The 27,776-nt window shown below is 36.2% G+C and overlaps 1 protein-coding gene across 11 annotated transcripts in view; it reads left to right on the top strand.

Annotated features, from left to right (window-relative positions):
* The window catches only part of VEZT (vezatin, adherens junctions transmembrane protein), a 67,149-nt gene that overhangs the window by 27,760 nt on the left and 11,613 nt on the right, over window positions 1-27,776 (top strand). For 4 of the 11 annotated variants that reach the window (XM_024579036.4, XM_045186805.2, XM_024579031.3 and 1 more), the window contains exons 3-11: window positions 4,106-4,192; window positions 9,629-9,801; window positions 12,035-12,310; window positions 14,997-15,146; window positions 18,124-18,271; window positions 20,507-20,838; window positions 23,303-23,496; window positions 25,891-25,991; window positions 27,416-27,623. In XM_024579036.4, coding sequence (XP_024434804.3) covers window positions 4,106-4,192; window positions 9,629-9,801; window positions 12,035-12,310; window positions 14,997-15,146; window positions 18,124-18,271; window positions 20,507-20,838; window positions 23,303-23,496; window positions 25,891-25,991; window positions 27,416-27,623 — 1,669 coding nt within the window. Of the gene's footprint in view, window positions 1-4,105; window positions 4,193-9,628; window positions 9,802-9,881; window positions 10,337-12,034; window positions 12,311-14,996; window positions 15,147-18,123; window positions 18,272-20,506; window positions 20,839-23,302; window positions 23,497-25,890; window positions 25,992-27,415; window positions 27,624-27,776 lie in introns of those variants that run through there. The other 7 variants (XM_024579032.3, XM_045186802.2, XM_045186803.2 and 4 more) reach the window with 7 other exon arrangements.

Consider the following 27,776-nt stretch of genomic DNA (forward strand, 5'->3'; position numbering starts at 1 on the left):
TCGTTCTCTATGACTTGATCTTTTGTTCTTTACCTTAACAAAAAACAGAAACAAAAAAATCCTCCATGTCCTCTCCAACACTTGTGAGACTTTACTTTTTATCATCGGTAGTACAAAACTTCCTGTTTAAGTAAACGTGAATCCTTGCTGTTTTGGACTGTTTCATAAGTGATATGTATAGTAAATGGAAATGAATATGGTTGAAGATCAAAATATATTATTTATTTAAATATTATATTTATCTTTAATATTTAAATATATGGAGAGGACCAGATAAATATACTAAAACATTAATGAGAACCCAACTTCTGGGACTCATATATTAACTGGAATAACTTTTTCTCTAAATATATTTCTTAAAAGAGCACAAATTATAAGAAAGCAAATTGATAAGGTATTTCATAAACAATTTCAAGGATACCTCAGTGTCTGATGGCCTTTAGATCTGCAGTATTATGTACCTTTATATATACCTCATAGTTGGTGTACAGCAATTATGAGGCTAAGATACTAGATGAATCTCCATTATGTTCTATAAAGTTCATTAACCTAATACATTCATTTGTTTTATTTGACATATTTATTAAAATAAAAAATTCTAGTACATTTCAGTTTTAATACAAAGAATTCTAATTTAATAAGAAATATAGCCAGATGACTAATTTTTTGAGCTAATTCTAGTTTAATCAGTATTTTATTATAAGACAGTTATTTTCAGGAGGTGGCTTTGAAAGTTTTCAATTACTTACTCTGTGGTGATAGAGGTCGTTTCTCCTGTTCTTTAAAAAATCCCTAACATGTGAGGTAACCACGCTGGGCCCATTTGCAACAGCAGATTAAATGCCAGAGAAAGGGTTTGGGTTTTTTTGTTTGTTTTGGTTAGTGTTTCTGACTGACACCCACAGGATGGGAGTTGGGGAGTGAGAGCTCACATGGTTCAGAGCCAGTTTGCTCGTCCTCTGTACTTAAACCCTGCCTTCTCTTTGCCCTGTCAAATATGGACATTCCTGGGAAAAGTTTTGAAAGGAAAACCTAAAGATCTATCTAATAGATTATTTATAGATTAAAACTTGTATTTGAGATTACCCAGTAAGAAAAGACAAAGAAAGGCCCAAGGGATAATCTTGAGGCGTAGCCCGCACATTGACCTCTGTGTGGTGTTGGGGGAGCGCGGCGCTGGGGGAATGACGGTGTCGGGGTGCAAACCTGTGTTTTGTAGGTGTTCACTCCTTTCGTTTATGACAAGTGTTTTTACATATAGAAATGTTATTAATTTATAAATAAAATAAGAGTAAAATTTCATCCCCTCAGAAATCGAGGAAGAGTAAAAAGCATAGCTAGAGAGTGTTTTTCAAAATCACCACATGTCTAGAAAGTTTGTTTAGTCTTCATCAGACACAGTTCAGCTGTATGAGCTGTATTTTTCTAAAATGGAGTTTTTCTAAATCTGGGGCAACTAAGTTTTAGAAAATTACTATACTACTTAGTTCCTTCTCAGTGGATGTATTTTTAGAATTGCCCTCAAAATTCTGTTCAAACAGTGAAGTACCAGTTATTTTCTTTGGAAAGAAAAGTTTTGTGTATGATATGAGTTCATAACGAAATGGTTCGTAGCACTAATACCCCTTTTTATACTATTTTTTCATGTGATTGTCAAGTACTCACTGAGTAGTCTGTACTGGTATTCTCACCATAAATATTTATTCTCTACATTTTTCGGGGGGGGGGGGGGTTCCTGTGATTTTTCTTTTTAAAGGATCACTGGCTTGCCTCTAATTAGTTTTAATCCTTAAGCTTTTAGAAGTGGAATCAATCAGAAGGCAAGAGTGTAGGAGAATCATTTTCAACACTTCTCTTATAAACTCATATTTAAGATTCTTCTTTGGAGTAAAATAGGCTTTTTACTGTTTACAGGGTTATTTCCAAGTTGCAAAGACTCATGTTTTCCACTGCATTCCCACATGCTATCTTGGCTGCCTCAATCAGACACAAAAATCACAAGAACCCCTTTTTTTTGCATCTGCACTGAAACCTTAGCAGCAGACAGTAACTGCTCCACGTCTGTCACATAGACGTGTTTCCTGTGTTTACTCTTAAATGTTCCCTCTGTAAAGTTTAGCATCAGTCCTCTTCTCTGCTTGGTCTGTTTTCTCTGAGAGATGCCCTCTACTTCTTGCTTTCATTGGCCACTCATGTCCATTCTCCATCTTTGCTGAGCTCCAGATGCTTGTTAGACGTTTCCACCTACCTGTGCCCCAGGAAGCTCAGATTTAACATGTCTAAAACATAGCTTCTTTCCTTAGCACCCCACAAATTCTTTTTATATATTTCCAAATTACCACCTTCTTAGTTATCTTAAACTTTCCATCACTCCCACATTGATTCGGTCACAAAATGATATGTCGGCGTCTGTGCCTCTAAAATATAACCCTAATCACTACCATTTTTGCTGTCCTACTACAGGCCTGGATATTGTTTAGCTGGCTACAGTCATGTGCTGCCAGTACAGCCTCTGCACTGTTGCCAGTTATTTTTCTTTCATTTAGAATGGAAGGGCAGATAAAGTGCTTCTTAGATAAGGTCAAGTTAAAGGAGTTCATCATCACCAAGCCATTATTATATGAAATGTTAAAGGGACTTATTTAAGAAAAAGATACAAAATATGAACAGTAAAATGACAACAAACTCACAACTATCAACAAATGAACCTAAAAGAAAAGAAAAACAACAAAAACTAAGCAAACAACTAGAACAGGAACAGAATCAGAGAAATGGACATCACATGGAGGGATTTCAGTGAGGAGGGGGAAGGGAGGAATAGGGGGGAAAAGGTACAGGGAAGAAGAAGCATCATTTGTAAGCATAAAATAGACAGGGAGAGATCAAAAATGGTATAGGAAACAGAACTCAGAAAAAAAAACTTATATGCACTACCCATGGACATGAACTAAGGGAGGGGGGAATGCTAGTGGGTTGGGGGGTGCAAGACCAAGGGGGGGGAAGGGGAAAAAATTGGGAAGACTGTAATAGCATAATCAATAAAATATACTTAAAAAATAAATAAAATAAAATGCTGATTTTTTAATTGTATCACTCCTTGCATAAAAACCTTAGGTGGCTCCTCACAACCTTCAGGATAAAATCTAAACTATGGTGGCATATGAAACCGAAGTTCTTTAAAACCCATCTCAGTATGTCTTTTAACTTTATCGCAATCCCCTTGAGTCTCAGCTGTCCCAGACTATGCCACCAGCCCCACAGCATGTTCTTCCGTGGCTCTCTCCTGTAATCCTCCTGTTCCCTTGCCTGAGTGTCCTAACTTCCTCCGTTGTTAAATTTCTACTCATCTGTTAGGGCTTAGTTCCACTGTTAGCTCCCCTTGACCTCTTCTTTTTCCATACTTTTCCAGACTATACATTGGTTCGTAATTATTGGTACTGTCTCTTCTGTACTAAGCTCTTGACCACGAAGGTTAGGTGTATTAGTCTTTCTTCCCATGACCCTTTTTCAGTACCTGGGATAGATATAGTGATCACTCAGTGAATGTAAACTCCATTTATGGGCACACTCAGGAAATGGACTATTAAGGTATACTGAATTTTTGAGTGACTCAATAATATACTTTTTATTTCAGTGAGAGTTTTTCTAAAATTAAATTTTCATTCTGCCTTAGTATTATGGAATGAAATGTTCTTAATATCTGAGAACTTGGAGAGCCCTGTGGTTTGCCTCTGAAATCCACACCATCATCACGTTGACATACATAGTTTATGCTGTACCCAAGATAAATGGGCTGTACCACAGTGATTTCTGACTGCTTATTAAAAATCGCATATTCGGGTCTTATTCCAAACTTACTGAATCTAAATCTTTAGTTTGGAGACTCAGGAATATGTTTCTAACTAACGAGAATCCAGTGGATTTTGATGTGCAAGTAAATTTGGAACTAATAAGGAGGCTGAGACATACTGACAAAGCATGTAACCTGGATGATTTTCTCTTTTTCTGATAAAAATTGTGATTAATTAGACATAAGTTATTTGATGTTTTTCTGCTGCTTGGCTGTGGTTTAATAATCCTATACAACATCATTCATCTCCTTCAGCAAGGCATTCTGTTAAAAGTGGCTGAAACCATCAAAAGTTGGATTTTTTCTCAGTGCAATAAGAAAGATGACTTACTTCACAAGTTGGTAAGTGTTCTTTTTACCTTTTCATTTTGTCAATTTTCAGGGCTCTAGTGTACTAGTGAGAGAATTAACGAATCAGAATTTGTCTTGCTATTGATTTGGATGGTGATTGATTTTTTATTAGAAATTCTGGGCAGTTCTTCAAAAGGAGACTCTCCACTTCATGAATTGTTAAATAAAGTTGTTTCTATCACCTAAAAAAAAAGGAATTCTTCAATAACTGGAGATCTTTGAATTTGGACTCATAAGTATCATTTCATAGTTCTAAGCGGTTATTAGCCATTTAGGATAAAGTAGTCCGGTAGTTGTTGAAACCTTATTTGTTAATCTCTAATTTCCTTCTGCCGTCTTCTTCCATTGACAGCTATTTCCCTCAGCAGGGAAGGGAATAGGAATGTAGCCATTAATGGGGTCTTCTCCCTTTTTCATTAGAGACTTGACTGTCTCTATCCTTACCCCACATCCAATGATACAAGGCTTGGGTAAAAAAAACCCTCAAGAGTGGTTCCTCCCTAATTTATGTATCATTTAATCTGCAGCTTCAGATTAATTTATTTTATTTTATTAATTTATTTACCATTCTCTGATGACTTCCTATGTAAAATTTGGTCTCCTGGGTCTGATAAATTATAGAATTTTCCAAAGACTTGGAATAGTCAACATTGAGAGCCTTTGTGATTCTGTAAGGGTTGCTGTTTTCCTTCTCTCTGCCGCAGTTTATCTGTTTGACCTCTTGACCCCCAAGAGGGAGTAGTACTTCATGGTTTTACAGCGTAACAATACAAAATTGAAGTTATGACGTACTTCTCATGGTTCTCAGTAGGAGTGATCAGGTTACAGGGAAGCAGGTTTCCAGGATCCTCTGCTGGCCTGTGACCCTAAGATAATAATTATTATTCTTGTAAATTATTATTTATAAAGAAATGTTTACAAAGTGCTTTCACATTTTGATTTGCTAATCTAAACTTCCAACAGGTAAAATGCACCAAAACTTGTAAGGAAAACCTTGTTGGAAATCCTGAGGTTCAGACAGCTCAGTGTGGTTTAAGAATACATAAATGAATTATTCAGGAATGTTCACCTAGGAAGTGATGGAGTCAGAATTTGCATTCAGATCTCCTGGTTTCAAAGCCCAGGCTCTTTACTTTAATCCACTACCTCTTAGTTTGAGTATTATTATGTTTTGACTGACTAAAATTACTATTTCAGCAATCCAAAAGGGCAAGTTCTCTGTTCAGGGCTTCATCTTTGTAGGTGTGTTGGAAAGGTCATTGAAGTGTCTTGTCATCTACATCGAATATCCACTCTACCCAGGTGGAGCCATCCTCACTCTTCAGAGATACTAGGACTCTGGTAATGTATATGGGTCCATATACATTTTTCTGTGGTTCAGCCATGGTTTATATAGTCCTGAGCTTTTCATTCTGGGTTCTTTGTCTCTGGCCACGTGTTTCATGTCATGCTTCACTATAAAGTGCCAGCTTCTATGTGTATCCCTTTGGGCTTATATTATGGAGAATTGTAGGAAGTAAAACCTAAGAAATAGTTTGCTGGTAATGGAACAAGGCATTGCCTAGTTGGCTTCTGGCATGAGATTGCTTGACCTTTTCCCCTGGGTTGTTTCAGAGTTGAAATTTTGTTAGCTATACAGCTATTGAACCAGTCCCTCTTTCCTTTTACAAAAGTACTGCCAATTGCTCCATGACATCTGAACATTTTCCCATTGTTCATTTTTATTACAGTAGTATTTTTCTTCTTAAAGATGGAAAAATTCCTTCATAGCAACTATGATGACAGTGATATTAGCACTTCTAAAGCAGTTTGTAGGCTATAAAGTGCTTTCACACATGTTATCTCATTTGACCCTCATTAGCTTTATGAAATAGTATCACATGTTAAACAGTCTATAAGGTCATTGAAGTGTATCAACACATGAATAATCATTCCCTTCGCCATCCCTGGGGCAAAAATATAAATCTCTTTATTCTTTAGCTGTGCTTTTCCTTCCTTTTCATTCCATCTAGGAAGAAATCTTTTTCTCTCTTTATATCCTAAAAAGATCCCTATTATCTATCATATCTATCATATCAGATCCAATTAATCATGTCAGCATCAAGAGGCTGCGTAATTTGCCCTAATCTACCTTTATAGTCTTATCCACCAATATTTCCATCAGCCAACTCAGTCTTCCTTTTCCTTTATTCCATGCCTGTTCTTTTTGTCTGTGTTCTTGCTATTGTACTGTGGTAGAATTCTTTCCATTTTTCTATTATTGGAGTCTTTTCAATAAGCAGTCCTAGCTCTTCCCTAAGGCCTTTCCCAGAAACTTTAGCCCATTCATTGATCTCTTATTTTCTACAACAGCCTAGTAGTAATTATCTATGCTATGATCTGTAAGTTTTTGTATTATATTATATATGCTTTTCTTTATTATGTTGTAATTAGTTCATGTATGCTAACAGCACTAGCAGCTACCACTTCCATAGTGTTTACTGTGCACCGTACACTCTTGGCATTTTACAAATATTGACCTAATTCTCACAACAACCCTGTGAAGCTGGCACTACGTATTTTTCAGATGAGGAAACTGGAACAGAGAGTGAGGTGTAGTAAAAGGTAAAGGAGCCAAATACATGGCAACAGAAGATGATTTGACTTTGCGTGGTGGGCACACAGTGCAATATACAGACCACGTGTCATAGAAATGTACCTGAAAACCTTCATGACCCTACTGACCAGTGTCACCCTAATAAATTTAATTTTAAAATAAGGAAAGTGGAACAGAGAGGTTATTAACCTGCTTAAGTTGTGGAACCAGGATATAAACCCAGGTACTAATTAGGTTGTGGTACTCAGACTTGTTGAGGGCGAACCAAAGTTCGCATAGTGCACCTCCCTGCAACACATAGCGCCCAACTGTTCAGATGATATCTGCTAATATTTAAGTCCATCAGAATTGGTACCTTTTGAATTTCATGTGTTTGAGTCTTGGACCTGATTCCAAACAGGTCTATTGTAGCATGTTTCTTATTTAGCAGGTATCTATTTCCCCAGTATTTTCATTGCCCTATTGCAACACAGTTTCCATATTTTCTGCAGTTCTTATTTTTATAATTAAAAGGTAATAGTTTATAATTTATCCTTAAGAAAAACTTTATTCATTAATCTTGTTCAATTTTACAGCTATAATTATCAGAATATAGTTCAAGTTCTTCCTTTGTAGAGGCAATCTAATAACTAAGATAATATTTTGTTATTTGGAGTGTCTTGGTACCTTTTAAGTTAATTTGCTTGTGTAAATGACTGTAGGTTATTAGTTTGTCACACTCTTGAATCAGATATTCCCAAAGCTATTAATACTGTGTCAGAGCACATTGGTTTGGGGTACACATTATCCCACTTTTGGAGGTAGGTCTGATGCCAAGGAGTGGGGTTGAAGAAAGTGAGTTCCTGATTAAGCAGCATGTCTGTAAGAGGTTCTGTGAAGAGGGAATGCTCCCACTGTGTTAATAGCTTTTCTCCTCTCAATGAGCCTTACTTAGCCTTCATTTAGTAAGGCTTCTTTCAACTTACCAGTATATAGGCATACAGAGGTCTCATAAAAGGTATGATTTAAAGCGTTTGTTAAAAAAAAAAAAAGCTTAATTTTTTAATACTGTATTTGAATGTGTCTATGTCTGATTGGGGATTCCAAACCAAATAGTAAGACCAATATATGAAGTTTATTTCAAAGATTACTTGAAAATCTACCATGCTTCACTTCCTGCCCCTGTTGCTTCCCTCCCCATCCTCCACACCCGAAGGTAGTATAAAGTGAGTTGTGCTGCTCTCTCTTTATGAAAGTGGGGTGGGACATCAAACAGTTAAGTGATTTCTACGGTTAGAATCAGGATTGTAAGGAGGAGGAGGCGAGAGTTCAAACATAAAAGGGCTGCTGAGCCCATGCAGAGTGTGCCAGCAGAAGGTGAGAAAGCCGCATCAGGCTAAAAGGAAAACGAACATTCCATTGAAACAGTGTTATTGTTTTAGATTAGGGAAAATGAATAAATAAATATCCTAGTGGATAGGCCTAATATTAAAAACATTCTTTTTCTTCTCTAACAGTGCTGTGTAAGCTGTGATCAAGTTTGACATACGGATCACTGCATTCCTACTAAGTCCCCATTATGAGCAGCTAGGGCTGGACTCGGTGGTGTGAGATTGCAAACCCACTGCTTTCAAATGCTAGACCTTCCTCTTTTAATTGCTAATGACTTTGTCCTTTAAAAGTTCTCTTTATTTTTATCTTACAGTAGGATCAGTCTAAATTTAATACAAGAATGAAACCTTAAGTTTTGTGGTGGAGCAGAATATAAACAATGAAGCAAAATTCAACTACCAGATACTTAGGCTTTGAAATCAGACTTCTGGAAAATTAGTTAATTTCTTTGGGCTTCTTTGTTCTCCTCTTAAAGAATGGAGAGAAGGATGATAACGTACATCACAGGGTTACTGTGAGAATTAACCTATCTGCTTGCTACCTAACATTGCTACCTCGTCTCTTACCTCTACCACGTACACTTTGCATAAAGCTAATATCAATGACTTGCAGTTCTAGAGGAGCTTTTATTCTGTCTCATCTGACTCTTCCAACTCTTACATCTGGTCAGTTCTTGTTCCTACTTTAAGACTCAGCTCAGGCATTACCTCCTTTGCTTTCTCTGACTTCATTGCAAGTTTTGGTCGCTCTATGGCATTTTCATAATATCCTTGGTATACCTAATTGCACTCCTCTGTTTGCTTTTTGGTCCTTCATTAAACTATGAGCTCTATAAATAGAGACTTGTATGTCTTGTTCATTTTTTTGTGTGTCTTGGTGCCAAGCATGGTGCCTGGTATGTTTGAGATTATTTCTTGATAGATATGTAGAAGGAAAAGAGGAAGGAATAAATGAGCTGGTATACGTGAAAGCATTTTGCAAACTATAAATGCCATGCACATGTTAATGTGGTTTTACATTACATTCCTTAATGATGTATTTTTAATATCCAAATGTTCATTTTTAGAAGGCCTTGATCCTGCTGGCTATACTGTTACAGTATCCAGGAACAGCATCTTATGTTACCAAATTACGTTTTCCATGTGTGTTCCAGCAATTTAATTAATTGGGGTTAACAAGACATTTATTAATCTGTAGTTACTTCACCTATTTTTATTAAAAATGTATTATTTCACATCTGGTGGCTCAATAATATCCACCTCGATTTTTATTGTTTCACATTTACAGTGGAAAAAACCCCCCATACATTATAAGCAAGATAGATTGGACTGTTGTTTCTTCTTCTTGGAGTTTATACTGAAAATAAGCACCTCTAAGTTTTATTAGCACTTTAGTAGCTTAGCATTTAATGCAAAATTATGTATGCATCAATACCTCTCTTCTGGTCTGTTAATGGCAAGGATATTGGATTCCGACTCGACTCACTACATACCATCCTGCAACAGGAAGTCCTGTTACAAGAGGATGTGGAGCTGATTGAGCTACTTGATTCCGGTATCCTGTCTGCGGGGCAACCTCAACAGGAAAATGGACACCTTCCAACACTTCGCTCTCTGGCGACCCCTAATATTTGGTGCTGTCCAGAAAACATCTATCCTTTGCTTATGTATAGAGTATTCAGAGGAAAGCCATCATTTTGCTCCCCATTGTAAAGGCATTATAAACATTCCATACATTGTAGCATTGTGGCTAATTACATGCCAGAGGTTTTTTAGAAGTACCTTTCTAAAGTAAATCCTATGTAAAGTGAAGCTGAAAAAAAATCCACTTTCAAGTCAGTATAATTAGTTCTGAATTTAACAGCCCAATAACAGGTATGACATGCCAAAAGGAACCTGTCTTACCCATATACCTGTGCACACGTGTGCATGCAGGCCTAGCCAGTTCTTCGTTTCTTCACAATTAGTAGATTATATCATAATTACATTGTAGAGACAAGGGTAGCATGGGACATGGAAGTAAACAATCACCTCTTGCTTTATTGGCTAAGAGATCACAGGGAACATAGTCTAATGGTTTACACTATCCTAGAACTTTTCAGCAACTTCAAATATTTGCATCTAATAAGTCGGAGGATAATCCATTTTTTTAAAAAAGAAAGAAGAATGGTAAGGAAGGATTATATATACACAGAAGTATTAATGTCCTCTTCCTGTTAAAGTATCAGTTTATTAAATGAGCTAAATCATTGCTTAAACTGTTCCAGGCTATACAAGCAATTACATTCATTGGCCTCAGTGTCATGAGTTCATCTGTCACACTGACAACTGCTTCGTATTCTAACATAGCAAAGTGTGATGTTTTCCAAACGTGTCTCACTCACATATCATCACGATGAAGTAAAGCATCTTTTCCTTTAAAAATAAAAGAACTTAAGGTGCTGCTAAAAGGAACCATAGGTTTTCAGAATTTAATGACTTTCAAGTTTTCTTTAGCCACAGTTGTGATTAAGCAACTATGAGGCCTGTAAATAATTGTAGACTTTTCTACAATTATACATGTTAATATGTACAAATAGATGATGAGAGTTTGTTCTAAAAGTACAGGATGCCATGGTGAAGTAGGGCAGGCAAATATTTATTAAGAAGCACTTTATATGTGACTTTCTTTGCAGTTTGACTGTATTGCTGTTTTTTCGACACATCTCTACATTCACCTTTTCTAATATATACACCTTTTCATCAAAGCCTTCATTGCTCAAAAGATGGGTTTTAATCTATACATTTGTAATTGACCTAAGTGAAAATATTTTACACACATTTTTACTTCAATTGAAGCAGTGTCAAAGTATAAACCTTGTCCATATTACGGTCTACAGTGTATGTATTCCAGATTTGTGACAATATAAAATTAGATGGCTTCATTCAAAATAATTACTCATCAAGTATATATCACTTCTAATTGGAAAAATGCTTGTATTTTCTTGAGGTTTTATATATATATCCAAATAATTAAAGTCTGATTTTAAAGAAAAGGAACTCATAATGTATTTGAATATTAATAAGCATTTTAATATTAAAATTAGTAAAAATTAAACTATTTTTACTTTTAAATTTGTAAAGTTGGATTTTTAAATCTATAATTTGTTTTTAGATTAAGGAGTCCATGTCTTTTAAAAATAAAAAGTCATGAACCTAGAGGGTGTTATGCTAAGTGAAATAAGTCGAGAGAGAGACAAACACTATATGATTTACAAATGGAATCTAAAAATCAAAATAAGCAAACAAAACAGAAACAGACTCATAGATACAGAGAACAAACTGATGGTTATCGGGTGGTAGGGGTGTTGGGGGACTGGGTGAAAAAGGTGAAGGGATTAATAAATTCAGCTTGGTAGTTACAAAATAGTCATGGAGATATAAAGTTGCAGCATAGGGAAATATAGTCAATAATCTTGTAATAATTATTTAGGTGCCAGGTGGGTACTTGAATTATTGGGCGAATCACTTCATAAATTATGTAATTGTCTGCTGTACACCTGAAACTAGTATAAAATCATATTGAATATCAACTGTAATTGAAAAAGTTTTTAAAAACAAATGTTTTAAATCATGTCAGAAGGCACCTATTTCTTATGTCCTTTACTTAATAAACTTATTAGCTCAGATTTTAATATCTAAGGACCACTGTCTAGTTGCTAGATATTTTTACACTATTTCACACGATTTTTTTAAATGTCATATTTTTTAAGGTCTGTGTTACAAAGAAGCTAAAATTTTATCTATTTTAGGAAACCTAACTTACTGATAAGGTAACTCACCTTTCTGTAGTCTAATGGGTATTATTTTTTGGTTTCTCTGTTATAGGGATGTCTCAATGCTGTTTGCTCTCATTAGTTTGCTTATTATGCTTCCCACTTGGTGGATTGTATCTACCTGGCTAGTGTGGGGAGTGATTCTATTTGTTTATCTGATCATAAGAGCTTTGAGATTATGGAGGACAGCCAAACTACAAGTAACCCTAAGAAAATACAGTGTGCGTTTGGAAGACATGGCAACAAATAGCCGAGCTTTTACTAATCTTGTGAGAAAAGCTTTACGTCTCGTTCAAGAAACTGAAGTCATTTCCAGAGGATTTACACTGTGAGTTCATTTTTTATTTTATTTTTAAATAATTATTTTTTACTACATAGTTAATTTAGAATATTTACTACATATTTTCATTTCTGTGTTGCATTTATAGAAAAAAGTGGATTTCTCTAGCACTTATTAAAGTATTAACTGCTCAGTGAAGGAATAAATACATGCTAGATTTAATATGTAGTATGATTGTGCTTATCTACTTTGAGAAACCAAAGTGCTTTGAGAATCAATTATTTCTGTGTTACCATGTAATTATATGAGCTAATGTGGCAAGAGAGCCTACCATTGAACCCAGTATGTAGTTACCCAATAAATGCTTGTTTCCTTTACTCCTTCTTGTCAGATGTTCTTTCCTCGGTTTAATTGATAGATGTATCTAACATGAATTCATTTTGAAAACTCTTACCATGTATTAACAATATTCTTTAGGTAAATGTTAGCAGATAATATGACATGGATGCTCTCAAAATATCAGGCAAATAATAACGTTTCACATTCCCATGGTGCTCTGTATTAGTACCGAAATTAATTATGCAGCAGTCTAGCTGTAAGTATATTAAACTGCAGGTTATACAGGCTATTTATTCTATTGTTAAAGGGAAATTATATGTATTGAGCACCAGGTATGTTCCATGTACTGTGCTAAGTGATTTTGCACACAACCATACCATCAGGCTCTAAAGCTTGTTTCCAGTACGGTAGGCTGGCTGCTAAAGGCTAACAAAGATTCCTTTGTATTGTAGTATATTTAATATTATATTGTACTACCTTTGCGATCTATAGGTGGGAGAAAGTAAGTATATGGTGAAGATAATTTTTGCTGTTAATTGTACTTATATCTGGAAGATCATGAGGAGGAGGAGCAGAACCACCTTTGGTATTCATCATGTCTTTTACTGAGCCCTGCTCTATATTAGCACTGAAATAATCTCGACATAAAAGCTGTATCTGAAAAATCATGAAACAGGGAAGTGGAAGAATCTCTACTAGTCATCTCATTCTTCATTGTCATATTCTGAAACAGTATTTTAAACAATCCCAAGACATGAAAGAGATTGTATTACTAATCCTTCTGTTCAGGTCAAATGGAACAGTCTTGGTATCTGTTAATTTTTGTCCTTCATTTTTCACTTCTTTTTGATAGAGCATAGCAGATACTAAGTTGTTTGACTGTCAAGGTTTAAAAGTTAAAAATCCACTAAGAGTAAGAGCTGCTTTTCATTCTTGACTTGCACAGTGCTTTATTGAGAGGACTGACTGGCTTAAGCAAAGAGCTAAGTGTTCAGTTAATGCTTAGGCATGTCTAGAGGATTCTCTGCCTGCTGTTATTGTCCACCTTTTACCCATATGTATTGAATAGGCATGAAAAGCTAAAGTGGGTCAGTTAGACACGATATACCTCCAGATTGTGACTTCCATTCATCCAGATGCAGACAGGCAGAAGAAATGTTGGTGGGAAACGTGCTTCACTTGTCTTTATCTAATTGAATGATGAAAAAATTATGAGCAATAATAGATCTTGAATCATAATATTTTTAGTTTTTAAAACTCATTTAGTAAATAAAATGGAGTACAAACAATAGTGCCATATGTTGAAAAAATTAGTACTGTTTTGTTTTGCCTCAATTTGTCCTCTATAGCAAATAATTTTACCCTTCTTTGCTTCATTTTTTTATTTTAAAATAAGCCTATCAGTCATTGTCCTGTTTTTTTTTAATAGATTTTTAATGCCTGAAAATATTTTAATTTAGTTTAACATTTTTGAAGTTTTGAGTTAGATGTCTTGTTTTACAAATCTGTGGGTATAGTGTGAGAAATTTATAAATTCCAATATTTTGTTTTGCTGGTGGGAGAGGTTACTGGTTAGGTGGGAAAAAGCATTCTCCAATAACTATGTAATATGTAATGATTCATAGTTTCATTTATAAAAGCATAATGTGTTACATGTCATTGTTGCAAATAGGTACTCCCCCTGTGTTGTTTGGAAAGTGCTATGCAATGTGCTTCCTCTTGAACAGTTTTGAGAGTAGCTATGCTACTACCTAGTAACCCTTACTTTGCCTTTCTACTTGCATTCCCCTGTTGGCCACTGGTCCTGTTATGTTTCTGCGTCCCCTACTTCATTTTGAGTAGGTAAGTGCCAGTGGCAGCAGGTGGGTAAGTCATTTTACCCTACTTTTATGAATGTACAGAAAGCACTTCTGTATAGTATTTGATTGTTCTCTACAAGTGGCCCAAAATATGATTGATGAACATACGTGAATGCATATTAAGAATGTGAAAGTATTTATGATAAGGCTTTCATACTGTAGATAAAGGTTTTAGAAACTAAATGTAAAGTATTACCACTTAGAATATTTTTGCAGGTAGAGTGTCTATATAAAAGTTGTCATTTTTACATAAGTAGTCTTACATTTCTACTATATTTCAACTATAATTCTTTGTTTCCCCACATTAGAGGAAGCCTTTATACTTTGAGATTTTAATTTTACATTTATCTTTCTCTGGTGGCTATATATGTATCAGGGCAATGGCTATTTATGAGACCCGAGTGGGATTACTTATAATCATTTTCTAATGGAAATCATGGAAAAGGATTTTTTTTCCTAAACTTAATAGAATTATGGATTTAAGAAACAAAAACTTTAGGACACCTGTACAGTTGTATCACATTTTACTTTTCAAGTTTGCTTGACAGGGTCAGTGCTGCTTGCCCATTTAATAAAGCTGGACAGCATCCCAGTCAGCATCTCATCGGTCTTCGGAAAGCTGTCTACAGAACCGTAAGAGCCAACTTTCAAGCAGCGAGGATAGCTACCCTATATATGTTGAAAAAATATCCTTTTTTTGTCTAAAAGTAAGAAAAAGTCTCCAGATTCCTGGATATAGGTCATATAGTTGCATTCTGTAAAAGTTATGTATAAGCTGAAATTGCCTATTTTAAAGCTAATTTCCATCATTACTTCTATTTTAAAATTGGAAATGCATCCCAGGGGGAATGACAATACCAGACAGGAAGATAGTTCTTCTGCTGTCATGTGGCACATATTTAACAAGGAAAATACTGGAAGTCCCTCCCTTTACTGGTCCAAAGAATAAAGTCTGGCTTTGCTGGGTCTGACATTTTTGAAATTACTGAACACGGCCAGTTTGTGTCATGACATGGAAATAAACTGGCAACAGGAAATCCTTCCCCTTTCAAAACCTAGAGGCTCTAGAGTCAGATCAGCTACACTTAACTTTTGTCTATATCCGTTGCTGCCTAGGAGACCGTAAGCAAGTTTCTTAACTCTCTGTACTTTGCTTTATTCATTTTTAAAATGGCAATACTAACATAGTCTTTTTGACTTTTTGTTGACCTCAAATGAGTTAGTACGTATAAAGTCTTAGATAGTGTCTGGCACTCAAAGAAAATAAATGATAGTGTCAGTCACTTAAATTTACTAAATCAAAAAAAAATAGTTGTAGGAAATAAAGGCATATAAGATCTTTATTTTAATTAAGATTCATAAATAAAGTATGAGTAAATGGAATATAAAGACTGCTTTGCACCTTCTGTGTGCCGGATACTCTAGCACTGTGCACACATACACGTGTATTCACTGTACTATACTACCTCTTTGGAAATTGAGAGAAAGCATTTCCATTTTAGTCAAGAACTTATCCACTTAGTTTCCCCACTGGCTAAATACCTGCCTATTATGGGCTAGGAAAACCAAGTAAAAACTTGTACTATTTACTTAATTTTAAAGACTTTTGAGTGTAGTCAGTAGGTAAGTCAGTATTCACAATGCAGTGTAAGCGCCCAGTGTACCTTCCAACATAACGGGACAATGTAGTAGGCCTGTGGGGTCAGAGAAGGCTGTTAGTAAAGTGACACCTGAGCTGACCCTCAAGGAATTAGTAGGAGTTGGCCTGAAGATGGTGAGAGTCTGCATTCCAAGTAGAAGGAAGCAGAAATATGGAAATAGAAATTATGACACTGTGGCATGTGAACTGCAAGTAGGTATCATTTAGTGAATATTTATTGAGTATGAACTCAGTGCTCCCCAATATGCTAGCACTGATATACAGTGGTAAACATAATAAACATAGTTCCTGCTTCAGGAGCTTATAATTCAGTGAGAGGCAGGGGAGCAAGAAGGGGCAGTCTAACCAAGCTCTCAAATTGTGGAAGTTCTCTGTGCCAGTCATTTATCTAGACACAGGGTGCCCAGCAGTGAATAAGGCAGGTGTGATCCCTGTTACCATGGCACTGGCCTTCTGGTGGATGAGGTAATGAATAACAAGTGGGCGGATAAGATTTTCAGATATTTGCTCTAAAGAAATAAAAAGCAATTCAGTGAAATAAGATAGTGATTGGTGGGTTGATGCTTTTGGTTAGATGGTAGGGTAGGCCTCTCTGAGGAGCTGCCATTTCAGCTGAGGCTGAATGAGGAGAAAGATTATGTTCCAGTTACATGGACCAGCAAGTATAAAGACCTTGTGGCAGGAATACATTGAGCATGATTGGAGTGCAGGAAGAAGACCACCAAGACTGGAGCACAGTGAGCTGGGAGTGGGTGAGATGAAGTAGGCAGGGGCCAGATCAAATTCTCCACACAGGAAACCCTAAGAAATTAAAAGTAAGTAGAATCTACCAACTATTTCTTTGAAAAGACCAATAAGATACATTAAATCCTTACATGCCTGATCAAAGTAAAAAGAGTGGAAATATATAAGATTAGTAATGAGAATAGACCTATAACCATACTTAAAAAGAAATAAGTAATTATAAGAGCATAGTTTATGGAACTTTGTGGCTGCAACTTTGAAAATGTAGGGGGAAATGAATCATTTCTTATCAAAAGACAAATCTCTAAAAGAATAGAAAAACTGAAGAGATTAGACATGTGATTTTAAAAAATAATACTCCCTTTAAAAAAGAAAACATTTGGTTACATGTAAACAAGGGGAAATATGCAGCTATAAAACATGATAACTACTTCCACAAGTAGTTCTTGATGCACTACTGTGGAATGATATCCAAATTATATTGTTAAATGAAAAAAAGCAAAGTGCAGAGAGCAGTGTTTATACTACCCTTCCATTTGTGTATAGAAGGGATTATGTTTATATGTGTAGGGGGATAAATGTGTGTATGTGTATATGTACATACATATTTCCACATACACACTCACTTATATTAGGATTTGCTTTTGCACGTGTATGTATATATGTATGTACGCATAACATCTCGAAGGATACACAAGATACTGGTAACGACGATTGCCTTTGTCTTTGGGTAGGGGGCAAGGTGACTAAGGAATAGCGGCAGAAGTGGTAGAGGAAAGCAAACAGAAGCTGTAGCCTGTGTTAGACAACCTGGATAGAACAGGCGTAGTGTTACTTGCATCGGCAGTCTGTGTACTTTGAGATACAGGTCAGTTAGTGGTGTCCTACGGCATGCAGACTGAAAGGAAAGCGAAGTATTTACTGTAGGGTAGTGAGTGCCTGAGCCATGATACAATAAAGTGCACAATATAATACAGTTTCAAAAGGTGTCAAAAATAACTGAAATTAGCCCTTTAGCATTTGTGAATAACTGAATTTTTAATACTTTAGATGTAAAAATATTTTATTCACAAGGATCCTATAAAATATCTGAGGTATGTTAATATATTGGATTTTAAGATTAGTTTCTTTTAAAATGATGTAAATCTCCTCCAGTCAAAGTTCAGAACAAATAGGAAAGGTAATAATGCTGGGCAGTTTTAATGTAACCTTTGTGCTTTAATGAAAAGTCTTTGTTGATTGCCTTAACCTAATTTAACCTACCCCCTGAACTCTGAGAGTGACAATGTAACCAACTACATCTGTGTGGTGCCTTTTAAGGAGCTGGGCCTTGGACTTAGTGAAGAGCAGATTTCAGAAGAGGAAGCACATAACCTTACAGATGGCTTCAGCCTGCCTGCATTGAAGGTAATCCATTGGAGAAAGGGAGGGAAGGGCTGAGGGAAAGATAGATGCTCTTGGATTGTTCCTGTGCTTTCTGAACACAAATGGTGCACCTATTCTCTTTTGTTGTTTCTGAATACTATTACTGTAATAGCCTTACTGATGTTTTTGAAGCTGCCTGTAAAAGCTTAGTGTGTTATAAAGGTTGAGTAAGAAGATCCTTATAGTTTGATATCAAAATACATAAAATTCTTAATGTGAGCATTTCTTAAAGTTTGGAGATAAGTGAGTTTAATAGGTAACCAATATGAGTGATTTTATTTACTAGCCATTTGTTTCAACAAACATGAGTAAAGAACTTAGAAGATCTGCATCTTCCCTTTGGAAAATGTCTGCAACTCTTGTTTAGAACAAGAATTTTCTCATATATCAAAAGCCACATCGAAGGACACATTTGGCCCTGGTTGGTGTGGCTCAGTTGGAGCATCCCGTAAGCCGAAAGGTTGTGGATTTAACTCCCAGTCAGGGCACACGCCTGGGTTGCGGGCTTGGTCCCAGTTGGGACACGTATGAGAGGCAACAATCGATGTCTGTCTCACACTGATGTTTCTCTCCCTCTCTCTCCCTCCCCTCCCCTCTATCTAAAATCAATAAGCATGTCCTTGGCTGAGGGGGAAAAAAGAGAGATTTTGTCGGTTCTACTTTCACAATATATCCAGAGTCCAACTACTGCTGACCTCTTACCTCTAACCACGGTGGTGTAAGCTACCATTAACTCCATCTGAATTATTACAGTAACTTCCTAATGGGTCTCCACTTCTCTCACCTTCCTGTCTTCTCTGAACACAGCAGCCAGAGTGAGCCTATTAAACATAATTCAGATCATACAACTCTGTGCTCAAAACCCTTCAGTTGCTCCCCAGGTCTGTTAAGAGTAAAAAGCCAGAGTTACTTCAGTGACTTCATCACTTACCACACTCCTCTTCAGCCACACGGACTTTCTTGTTCCTCAGATGTACCAAGTACACTCCTACTAAAAAACTTTGCAATTGAACCCCCTGCTCCCTGCAATTCCCTTCCCAGATGATAGTCTCATGGCTCGATTTTGGATCAGACTTGCCCTTCCTGACCACCCCGTCCCTCCTCTTTCCCCTACGCAAAAACACAGAAATACATACTCGCTGTTCCCCATCTCTGCGGTATTTTTCCCCACAACCCATCAGCAAAGAAACTATGTTTTACTTGCTATTACCTGTTGTCCCCATACCTGAATATAAGCTCCATCAGGGCAGGGATTTTTTTCTCTTTTGTTCTCTGCTGTATTGTCAGCACCTAAAATAGTTCTGGTACATCATAGGTGTGCAGAAATACTTGCAGAATGAACAAATAAAGGAATAAATAAAATCATTATAATCATAACATTTAATGGTTAATAACTTGTGAGATAAGCTTATTTATATTCCAAAATTCCTAGGTAAGTTTGTCTTTAGCAATTTGGAAATTTGACCTTGCTTATTTTTTAAAAAAAAATAAATCAGTGGTAAATTAGTTTTATGTTAAAGTATCATAATATTCAGTTAATAAAACAGTCTAAAAATGTCCACTTTCTTAGCTGTGAAAAAGTAGACTCGAAATTGGTTCAGTCCTTTTTGTAGTACACTAACTCTCGTTCCTACTAGCTTGCTTCCTCCTGTTTGTCTGTCTGTCTGTGTTGTGAACAGGACTGTATCTGGAGAAATCCTTTGCTGCCTGAATTCAGGGCATGTCTCTCAAGAATGGGTTTTATAGTTTCTCATGCCAGACATTTCTAGGTATGAACACCCTGGAACTGATTTTTATGTTATTTCTTAACTGTTTACTAGCCAAAATAATGGTGTAATTTTGAACCCCAAACTCTGGAGCCATCAATAACTTGTTTCTTTGGACTTAATATAGGTTTATTATTCCTTCTGTCTTTTCTTCTTTGTGTAAAATTTTTAAACAATTCATCAACATTTACTTCTAATAGGTGCGTCTCATTCCATCAGCACTTCCCTTCTAGGTTAGAGCTATACTAAATGATATCCCGGTGTTTCCTGCTATATTGGGATCATAAGTTCCCATGTGTCATGACTACATAATTTGGTATAAAGTTCTTGTCTAATCTGAGAGTTAATTCAGGCTCAGCTATATTCATTACTTAGGATAAAGTGGAAATTTTAAAGTTTGTTTTGAAAGTTAGCGAATATTTTTTATTGATCTAGTTCTTTTTTCTTTTAGGTTTTGTTCCAACTCTGGGTGGCACAGAGTTCAGAGTTCTTCCGACGGTTAGCCCTATTACTTTCTACCACTAATGCACCTCCTGGACCCTTACTTACTTCAGCACTTTTGCCTCATCGTATTTTATCTGATGTGACTCAGGGTCTACCTCATGCTCATTCTGCCTGCTTGGAAGAGCTTAAGCGCAGCTATGAGTTCTATCGGTACTTTGAAACTCAGCACCAATCAGTACCCCAGCGTTTATCCAAAACTCAGCAGAAGTCAAGAGAACTGAATAATGTTCACACAGCTGTGCGCAGCTTGCAGCTCCATCTGAAAGCATTACTGAATGAGTAAGTTTAGGAGCTGTATGAGGAAATGTCCCCATAATTAGCAAGCTTCATTCTTATGCCGTTGCGGTTGTTGGCTTGTGTCCTAGCTAGAAAAAAGCAGCAAAATTGAGACATGCAGCATGAAGGACGGTTTATAGCTACAAATAGAGCAGAGAAACGTGTTATGTAAGTACTATATTGGGGGAGTCATTTATAGTTTTAAAAGTTATTGTTATATGTAGTTGTAGAATAGTATATTGCTATTTTTCTGAACAAATTCAACAGATTTGAACCTTTTCCTATAGCATAGGACGAGGTTTTTGGACCGGATTGGATAGGAAAATGGAGGGCGCAAATTTGTCGATCTTCTGTTTTGCATGGGGTTGCTGGCACTCTGTCTTGGTAAAATGGAGGGTGCAATCATTTCAGTGAAATTTTTCTCTAACAGAGTCTTGTAGTTATAGGACTGGATCAGATGGATGGCTGGGTTCATGTTGTGTTGGTAATCAGGAAGGTCATAGGAATTTAATGAATTTATATGATTGTAGTTTATGTACTTGACCCCGGATACCGGGCAAGAAGTGGAAGGGATAGGGTAACAATCGGTTTTATGCCAGCAACCCCATGCAAAATAGAAGATCGACAAATATGCGCCCTCCATTTTCCTATCCAATCCGGTCCAAAAACCTCGTCCTATGCTATAGGAAAAGGTTCAAATCTGTTGAATTTATTCAGAAAAATAGCAATATACTATTCTACAACTACATATAACAATGACTTTTAAAACTATAAATGACTCCCCCAAATCGGTCAAAAGGTCTTGAAGTCTCAGTAAAATCAAACGGCTAGTTTACTGGAGTAAAGAAGGATGTGGTGTAGAGAGATAGGAAGTTAAGGTCATGAAGACATTTTGAGAAGATAAGCTTTTTCGCATTGGTTCAAGGTCTGGCATTAGGTATGTAAGGCTGATGTCAAGGTTAATGCATAGGGAAAAATTAAGAAACTATGAGGCCGGGATGTTCCAGTGGTCTGTAGCTGCTATTCTAAGAAAGCAGGTGAATGCCACAGGGAATATGGCGGTCAGGCGGTCTCAATGTGAGTGGGTGGCAAAGGTTGGACTATCATCAGAGGAAAACCAGATTTCAGTGGAAAGGTCTATGAGGTAACACCAGAGTCTCTAAAGAATTAATTTTTGGCAGTAGAACCAGAAATATGCAGGGCATAAAGGAATGCATTAGGAGAGAAGATGGCTCTGGGAAGAAAATACCACAGGGGGCAGACATGCAAATGAAAAGGAAGGGCTTCACTCCTTTGTAAGAGATTGTGGGATTATGATGGGAAGTATGTTTCCTGTTTAAAAATGGAGTATTCCGTGTTACCTTTCAAAATATTTTAACTGGAGAGTATACCAGTAGTTATCATATCTGATTTGTTCTTGTTCTGTAGCATTGCTACGTAGACACGTCTTCTAAAAGTGTTACCTAAAATCTTGTTTCACTCCTTGCTATTGTCTCCTTTGCTTTTCCCACTCTCACTTTCCTACATGAAGACATTCACCCTCTAACTGTTCTTCCTCCTCCAGAGTGCTCACTGCTAGAATGTCCCTGAGGCATATATTTGCTTTCTCACTTAACCAAAAATCCTAACTGGTTTCAGAGGATAGCAGATTAGACTGAAGTCTATAAAAAACATTACGCACGAAGGGTTTGCCGTAACTGACTACAGTCTGCCTTTTTGTCTTTATTTCTCACTCCTTTTCCTTCAATCCAGCCAAAATATCTAAGTTCCCTTTCCCTTTATTCCATCTGGAATGACCTTCCTCATCTTCGTACATGCTCAAATTTTACCCATCCCTCAATACTACCTCCAAAGTACCTCTTCCTTAGCCACTCCCTGTCTGTACCCATTGCTGGTAGCAACTCCCCCTCTGCTGAATTCTTACAACACTGTGTTTTTATCTCTGTGGTATTACACTCTTGTGCCTGGATTCAACCCAGCTTTACAGTTTACCAGCTATGTAACTCTGAGCCAGTTTCTTCAACTCTCTGGACCTAATCCCTCATCTGTAAAATAGAAATAAAATGCTAGTTGTAACTTTCCACGCTATCGTATTATATTTATATATGTGTATAATTTCTGTGGCTCACCTCTAAGTTTCTCTTAAGTGGAAGATGGGCTTCTACTCCTTGAGTTTGACTTGTCCTTTCAGTTCATACCTAGTATGTACGCAAGCACTATTTGTCGAATAAATATATAATACAGTTTATAAGCTTTTTTAAACGTGTTGTAAAATACACATAACATAAAATTTACCCCTTAACCATGTTTAAGCATATGGTTCAGCAGCATTAAGTATATTCACATTATTGTACAACTTTCACCACCTTCCGTCTCCAGAACTTTTTTCAGCTTATAAGCCTTGAAAATTACAAATTTCCCATTTTACATTTTAGAAATGGTAAAACTGTTTTCCTTTATTACTCAGGGTAATAATTCTTGAAGATGAACTTGAAAAGCTTGTTTGTACTAAGGAAACACAAGAACTAGTGTCAGAAACTTATCAAATCCTGGAACAGAAATTAAGGCTGATTCAGCCCCATGTTCAGGCAAGCAACAATTGCTGGGAAGAGGCCATTTCTCAAGTGGACAAACTGCTCCGAAGAAATACAGATAGAAAAGGTACCAATGAGAGACTTCTTGCGCAGATTCTACACCAGTATGATTTCATTAGGTATATTTCTTGTCACCGTGATGAAACTGACTTAACAAAACTACTTAGTTTACTGAAAAAGCGGAACGTATATGTACAAATTGACACTGAATATAAAGTCTTGGTTCTTAATTAATTTTAAAAAAATCAGTATGATTTGAAAGTTCACTGAATCATCTACCTAATTTTTAAAAACTTAAATGAAGGGATAGATATTAATAGTATTATTCATTATTAGAACTTTTAGAATCTCTTTTCCAGTTAGGGTAATAATGAGTTTGACATTCACGGGCCAGATACTGAGTTTTGCTTTTAAGATAAAATATTTACTTTTGTTATTCAGAAATCATACACAAATGCTGTAACAGGTGGCACTGAGTGTTAGTTTTCAGGGGCCGAAGCTGTATTGAGTGCCATCATTTAATAGTAACACAGGAGTGCCTTGTACTGCTAGGTAAAGAGACAGTCTTGAAATTCTTCACAAACCTGCTTTCATTTGACCCAGATTTCATACTTTGACTAATTTCATTGGAAGTGTTTGACATATTAATTTTTAACTTGTGCTATAAACCAGTGCCATATTTATCCCTTAGACTTTTATGGTGAGGCTAATCAGATTTATGTACAGAAATTGTATTTTTGCCAAAGATAATTAATGTTTTATCATTCTGTCGGTTGTTGTTTTGTTTACAGCTAAATCAATAATACTTTGTTTAATGTCTTAAACACACTGAATAAGAACTTAGATAGTAAATGTATTAACTTTTTTCAAAGGAAATGTTAACATACTAATTACTGATATGTTACCAGTAGATTTCCTTTATATCTGAAATGTAAATAGTGAATAATTTTTTCTCCAAAGGATAAATTTGCCATGGATTTTTAATAGGTGCAAGTGTTTATGCATTTAAATTTTTGAAATGACCCAAGTCCATAGCTTTTGAGTACATTTTCTATTGATAGAAACACCATTGGTGTTAAAAGATGCATCCTGCTTCCCCTCCTTGGCATACTCTGAGATGTTGAATCTTAGTCACTCATTTAAACATGATTGTTAAAACCGTCTCCAGATTATTGGGCAGGTCATAAGCTATTTCTTAATTATGCTCTGTATATGTCACTTTTGTTCATACATGGTAATGATATAAATTAAAATAGAATTCACATCTTTTCTCACCAAGATGCTCATAGTGGCCATTTTTTTAATCCTCACCCAAGGACATGCTTATTGATTTTAGAGAGAGAGAGAGAGAAACATCAATCAGTTGCCTCCTATAAGTGCCCTGACTGGGGATTGACCCTCCAACTTCCTGGTGTACGGGGACAACGCTCCAACCAACTGAGCCACCCAGCCAGGGCAGGCTGTATCTTTCTTTCTTTCTTTTTTTTTTTTTTAAGTTATTTCAAAAATTACAGGAATATCGCAAGAAGGGTTCACAGTACCCTTCATCCAGATTTCCTGGTTGTTCACAGTGGCCTTGTTTATGTATCTGTATATAAATTCCTTTGGTGATATTCTGAACCATTTGAGAGTAAGATACAGACATGAAACCTCATTACCTGCAAATACTTCCATTTATACTTTTTAAAAACATGGACATTTCCCACTACACAGTAACCATCAAAATCAGTAAATTAAATGGATACAATATTGCTGTCTAATCCACCAACCCCATTCTGATTTCACTGATTGACCCAATAATATTTTTAATGCCCAGATCCAGATCCCACATGGCATTTAGTTTTCGTGATCTTTGTTTTCCTTTAACCTTTTTTCTCTTTCATAATAATTATTTTGTGAAAAAAATACTTTGAGGTTATATAAATATCCTTTACTCATCAAAATTTTCCCCACTATTAAGCATATACTTACTAAATGACTCAGTAGTATTATTCCTAGATATTTACCCAAGAGATATAAAAATTTAATGTTCACACAAAAACATATACACAAATGCTCATAGTGGCTTTATTCATAATCACTAAAAACTAAAAGAAGCTCATGCCATTCCACTGGTAAATAGATAAATTGTTACCTCATCTATATATTGGAATACTACTCAGCAATAAAGAAATGAACTACTGATAGATCAATAAGGTGGAGGAATCCCTAATGCACTATGCTAATCAAAAGCAGCCAGGCTTAAATCACCACATACTATTCCATTTATATGACACCCTTTAAATAGTAAAATTTCATAGGAACGGAAAACATATTAATGGTTACTAGCAGGTGGATATGGAGGGAGGAATATGGTATAAAGAGGCAGCATAAGTAAATGGTCTGAGGTGATGGAACTGTTGTGTCTTTTGGTTGTTCATTAGATATTCACTCATTTCTGTGTGGCCTGTTTCTTTTGAAGACAAACCTGATACAGCATGTGAAAACCCACACTGTACTGTGGTACCTTTGATGCAGCCTACTCTACACATTGCAGACGAAGATCCAATCCCTGAGGAGCAGGTAAGGGTGAAAATCGCTTTCCCCTGCCAAAGAAGGGTTTCATGTACAAAGCTTACCTACCTCTGTTATGTGACATTGTTAATTGTGGAATAAGTGTTGAACTTTTGTTTCTAATGAGCTTCAAAATCCCAATATATTAAATTTCTATCAAATCATTAGTTCTTAGTGCCTTGAATTTTAATCCATTGAATCTACCAGTGGATTTTCTTGATATTCATACCTAATTGTCCATTTCTTAGACACTGAAAAGTAACTAAGCACATTAAGAACTGGTGCCTTGGCACAGGCGGCTCTGGCACGTGTACTTGGTCAGAAGCCTTGTGCATTCGTCTTGTCTGTTTGACTGCATTTATGTTACGCCTCGCTTTCGAAAATGATTTTTAATGCATGCACCAGATATTGACAAAGATTTCTCTTGTTCATCCTAAGGAAAAGAAGTTTTCTGTAATCCATTTTAATCCACTGAATCTACCAGGAGATTTTCTTGTTATTCATACCTAATCGTCCACCTCTTAGACACTTAAAAGTGATTAAACACATAAAAAAAGTTTTCCTTAGATCATATAATCTATTCAGTATTCTTAATTGCAAAGGGAGACCAACCCTACTTAGTTTTACAAACAAGAAATTTTTTAAAAAACATTAGATACCTGACAATATCTCAGAGGGCCAGGTAATCGAGCAGGCTCGAACCAGGCTGGGGCAAAAAGCTCAAATCTGTGCAAAGAGCTGTTCAAGTAGCAACATCAGTGCTAAGTCACTGGGCGCAGACATTGCCACTCGCTCCACTGATGCTACCTTCAGAACCTCTGCCTCTGGACGTTTGATCTGCTCCCATTCTTACTGGAGCGGATTCCTCAAGATGCCTGCTTCTTTTATAACAAACTTCGGAATCCCATCTGCTCCCGGTACATCCTATTAGAGCATCCCAAGTCATCTGCCTGAACCATAACTGCAAGGGAGGCTGGGTAAGCGGGGATCCTACCATCTGCCTTAGTGATATGGAGAGCCATAGATGAGTATTTCCCGATGCTAGGAATAGTGTTCAGACTTGCCAGAAAGTCAGAAAGCACCAGAAATGTCTACCACAAGACGACTAACATACCACCTCCCCAAACCACCAGTCATGCTAATTTTGATTGGTTTTGACAGAGCTAGTCACTGTAATCTTGACTAGATCTGTAGAATGGTATCAGAGTAGAAAAATGATTGAAATAATTTAAACTTTCTTATTTACAATCCTTTTTAGTACCATTTAAGTTTTTTCAAGTTTTCCATTTATCTATGTTTGCTGTGTTTCCCAACTATGCTGAATGACTTGTGCCAAGAGTCCTCCTTTTTTAATCTTGGAGATTAAAACAAATGAATCCCACTAGAAAATTATCTGCTTGAAGTAAAGTACTTTTTCTTTTATTCATTTTCAGGAATTAGAAGCTTATGTAGATGATATCGATTTGGACAGTGATTTCAGAAAGGAAGATTTTTATTATTTGTCTCAAGAAGATAGAGAGAGACAGAAGCGTGAACATGAAGAATCCAAGAGGGTTCTCCAAGAATTAAAATCTGTGCTGGGATTCAAAGCATCAGAGGCAGAAAGGCAGAAGTGGAAGCAACTTCTATTTAGTGATCATGGTAAGCATTGACTTCAGAGTACAAGGTTATTTCAACATAAGGGATTCCTTTTTCTTTAACTATGAATCTTATTTTAGTTATTAGGATTCTTAAGGCGTAATGGAAAAAATATAATAAAGATTAAATCAAAAAATAGAATAGAATCCGGAAAAA

The sequence above is a fragment of the Desmodus rotundus genome, chromosome 3 (genome assembly GCF_022682495.2).
Source record: "Desmodus rotundus isolate HL8 chromosome 3, HLdesRot8A.1, whole genome shotgun sequence".
Taxonomy (NCBI): Eukaryota; Metazoa; Chordata; class Mammalia; order Chiroptera; family Phyllostomidae; genus Desmodus; species Desmodus rotundus.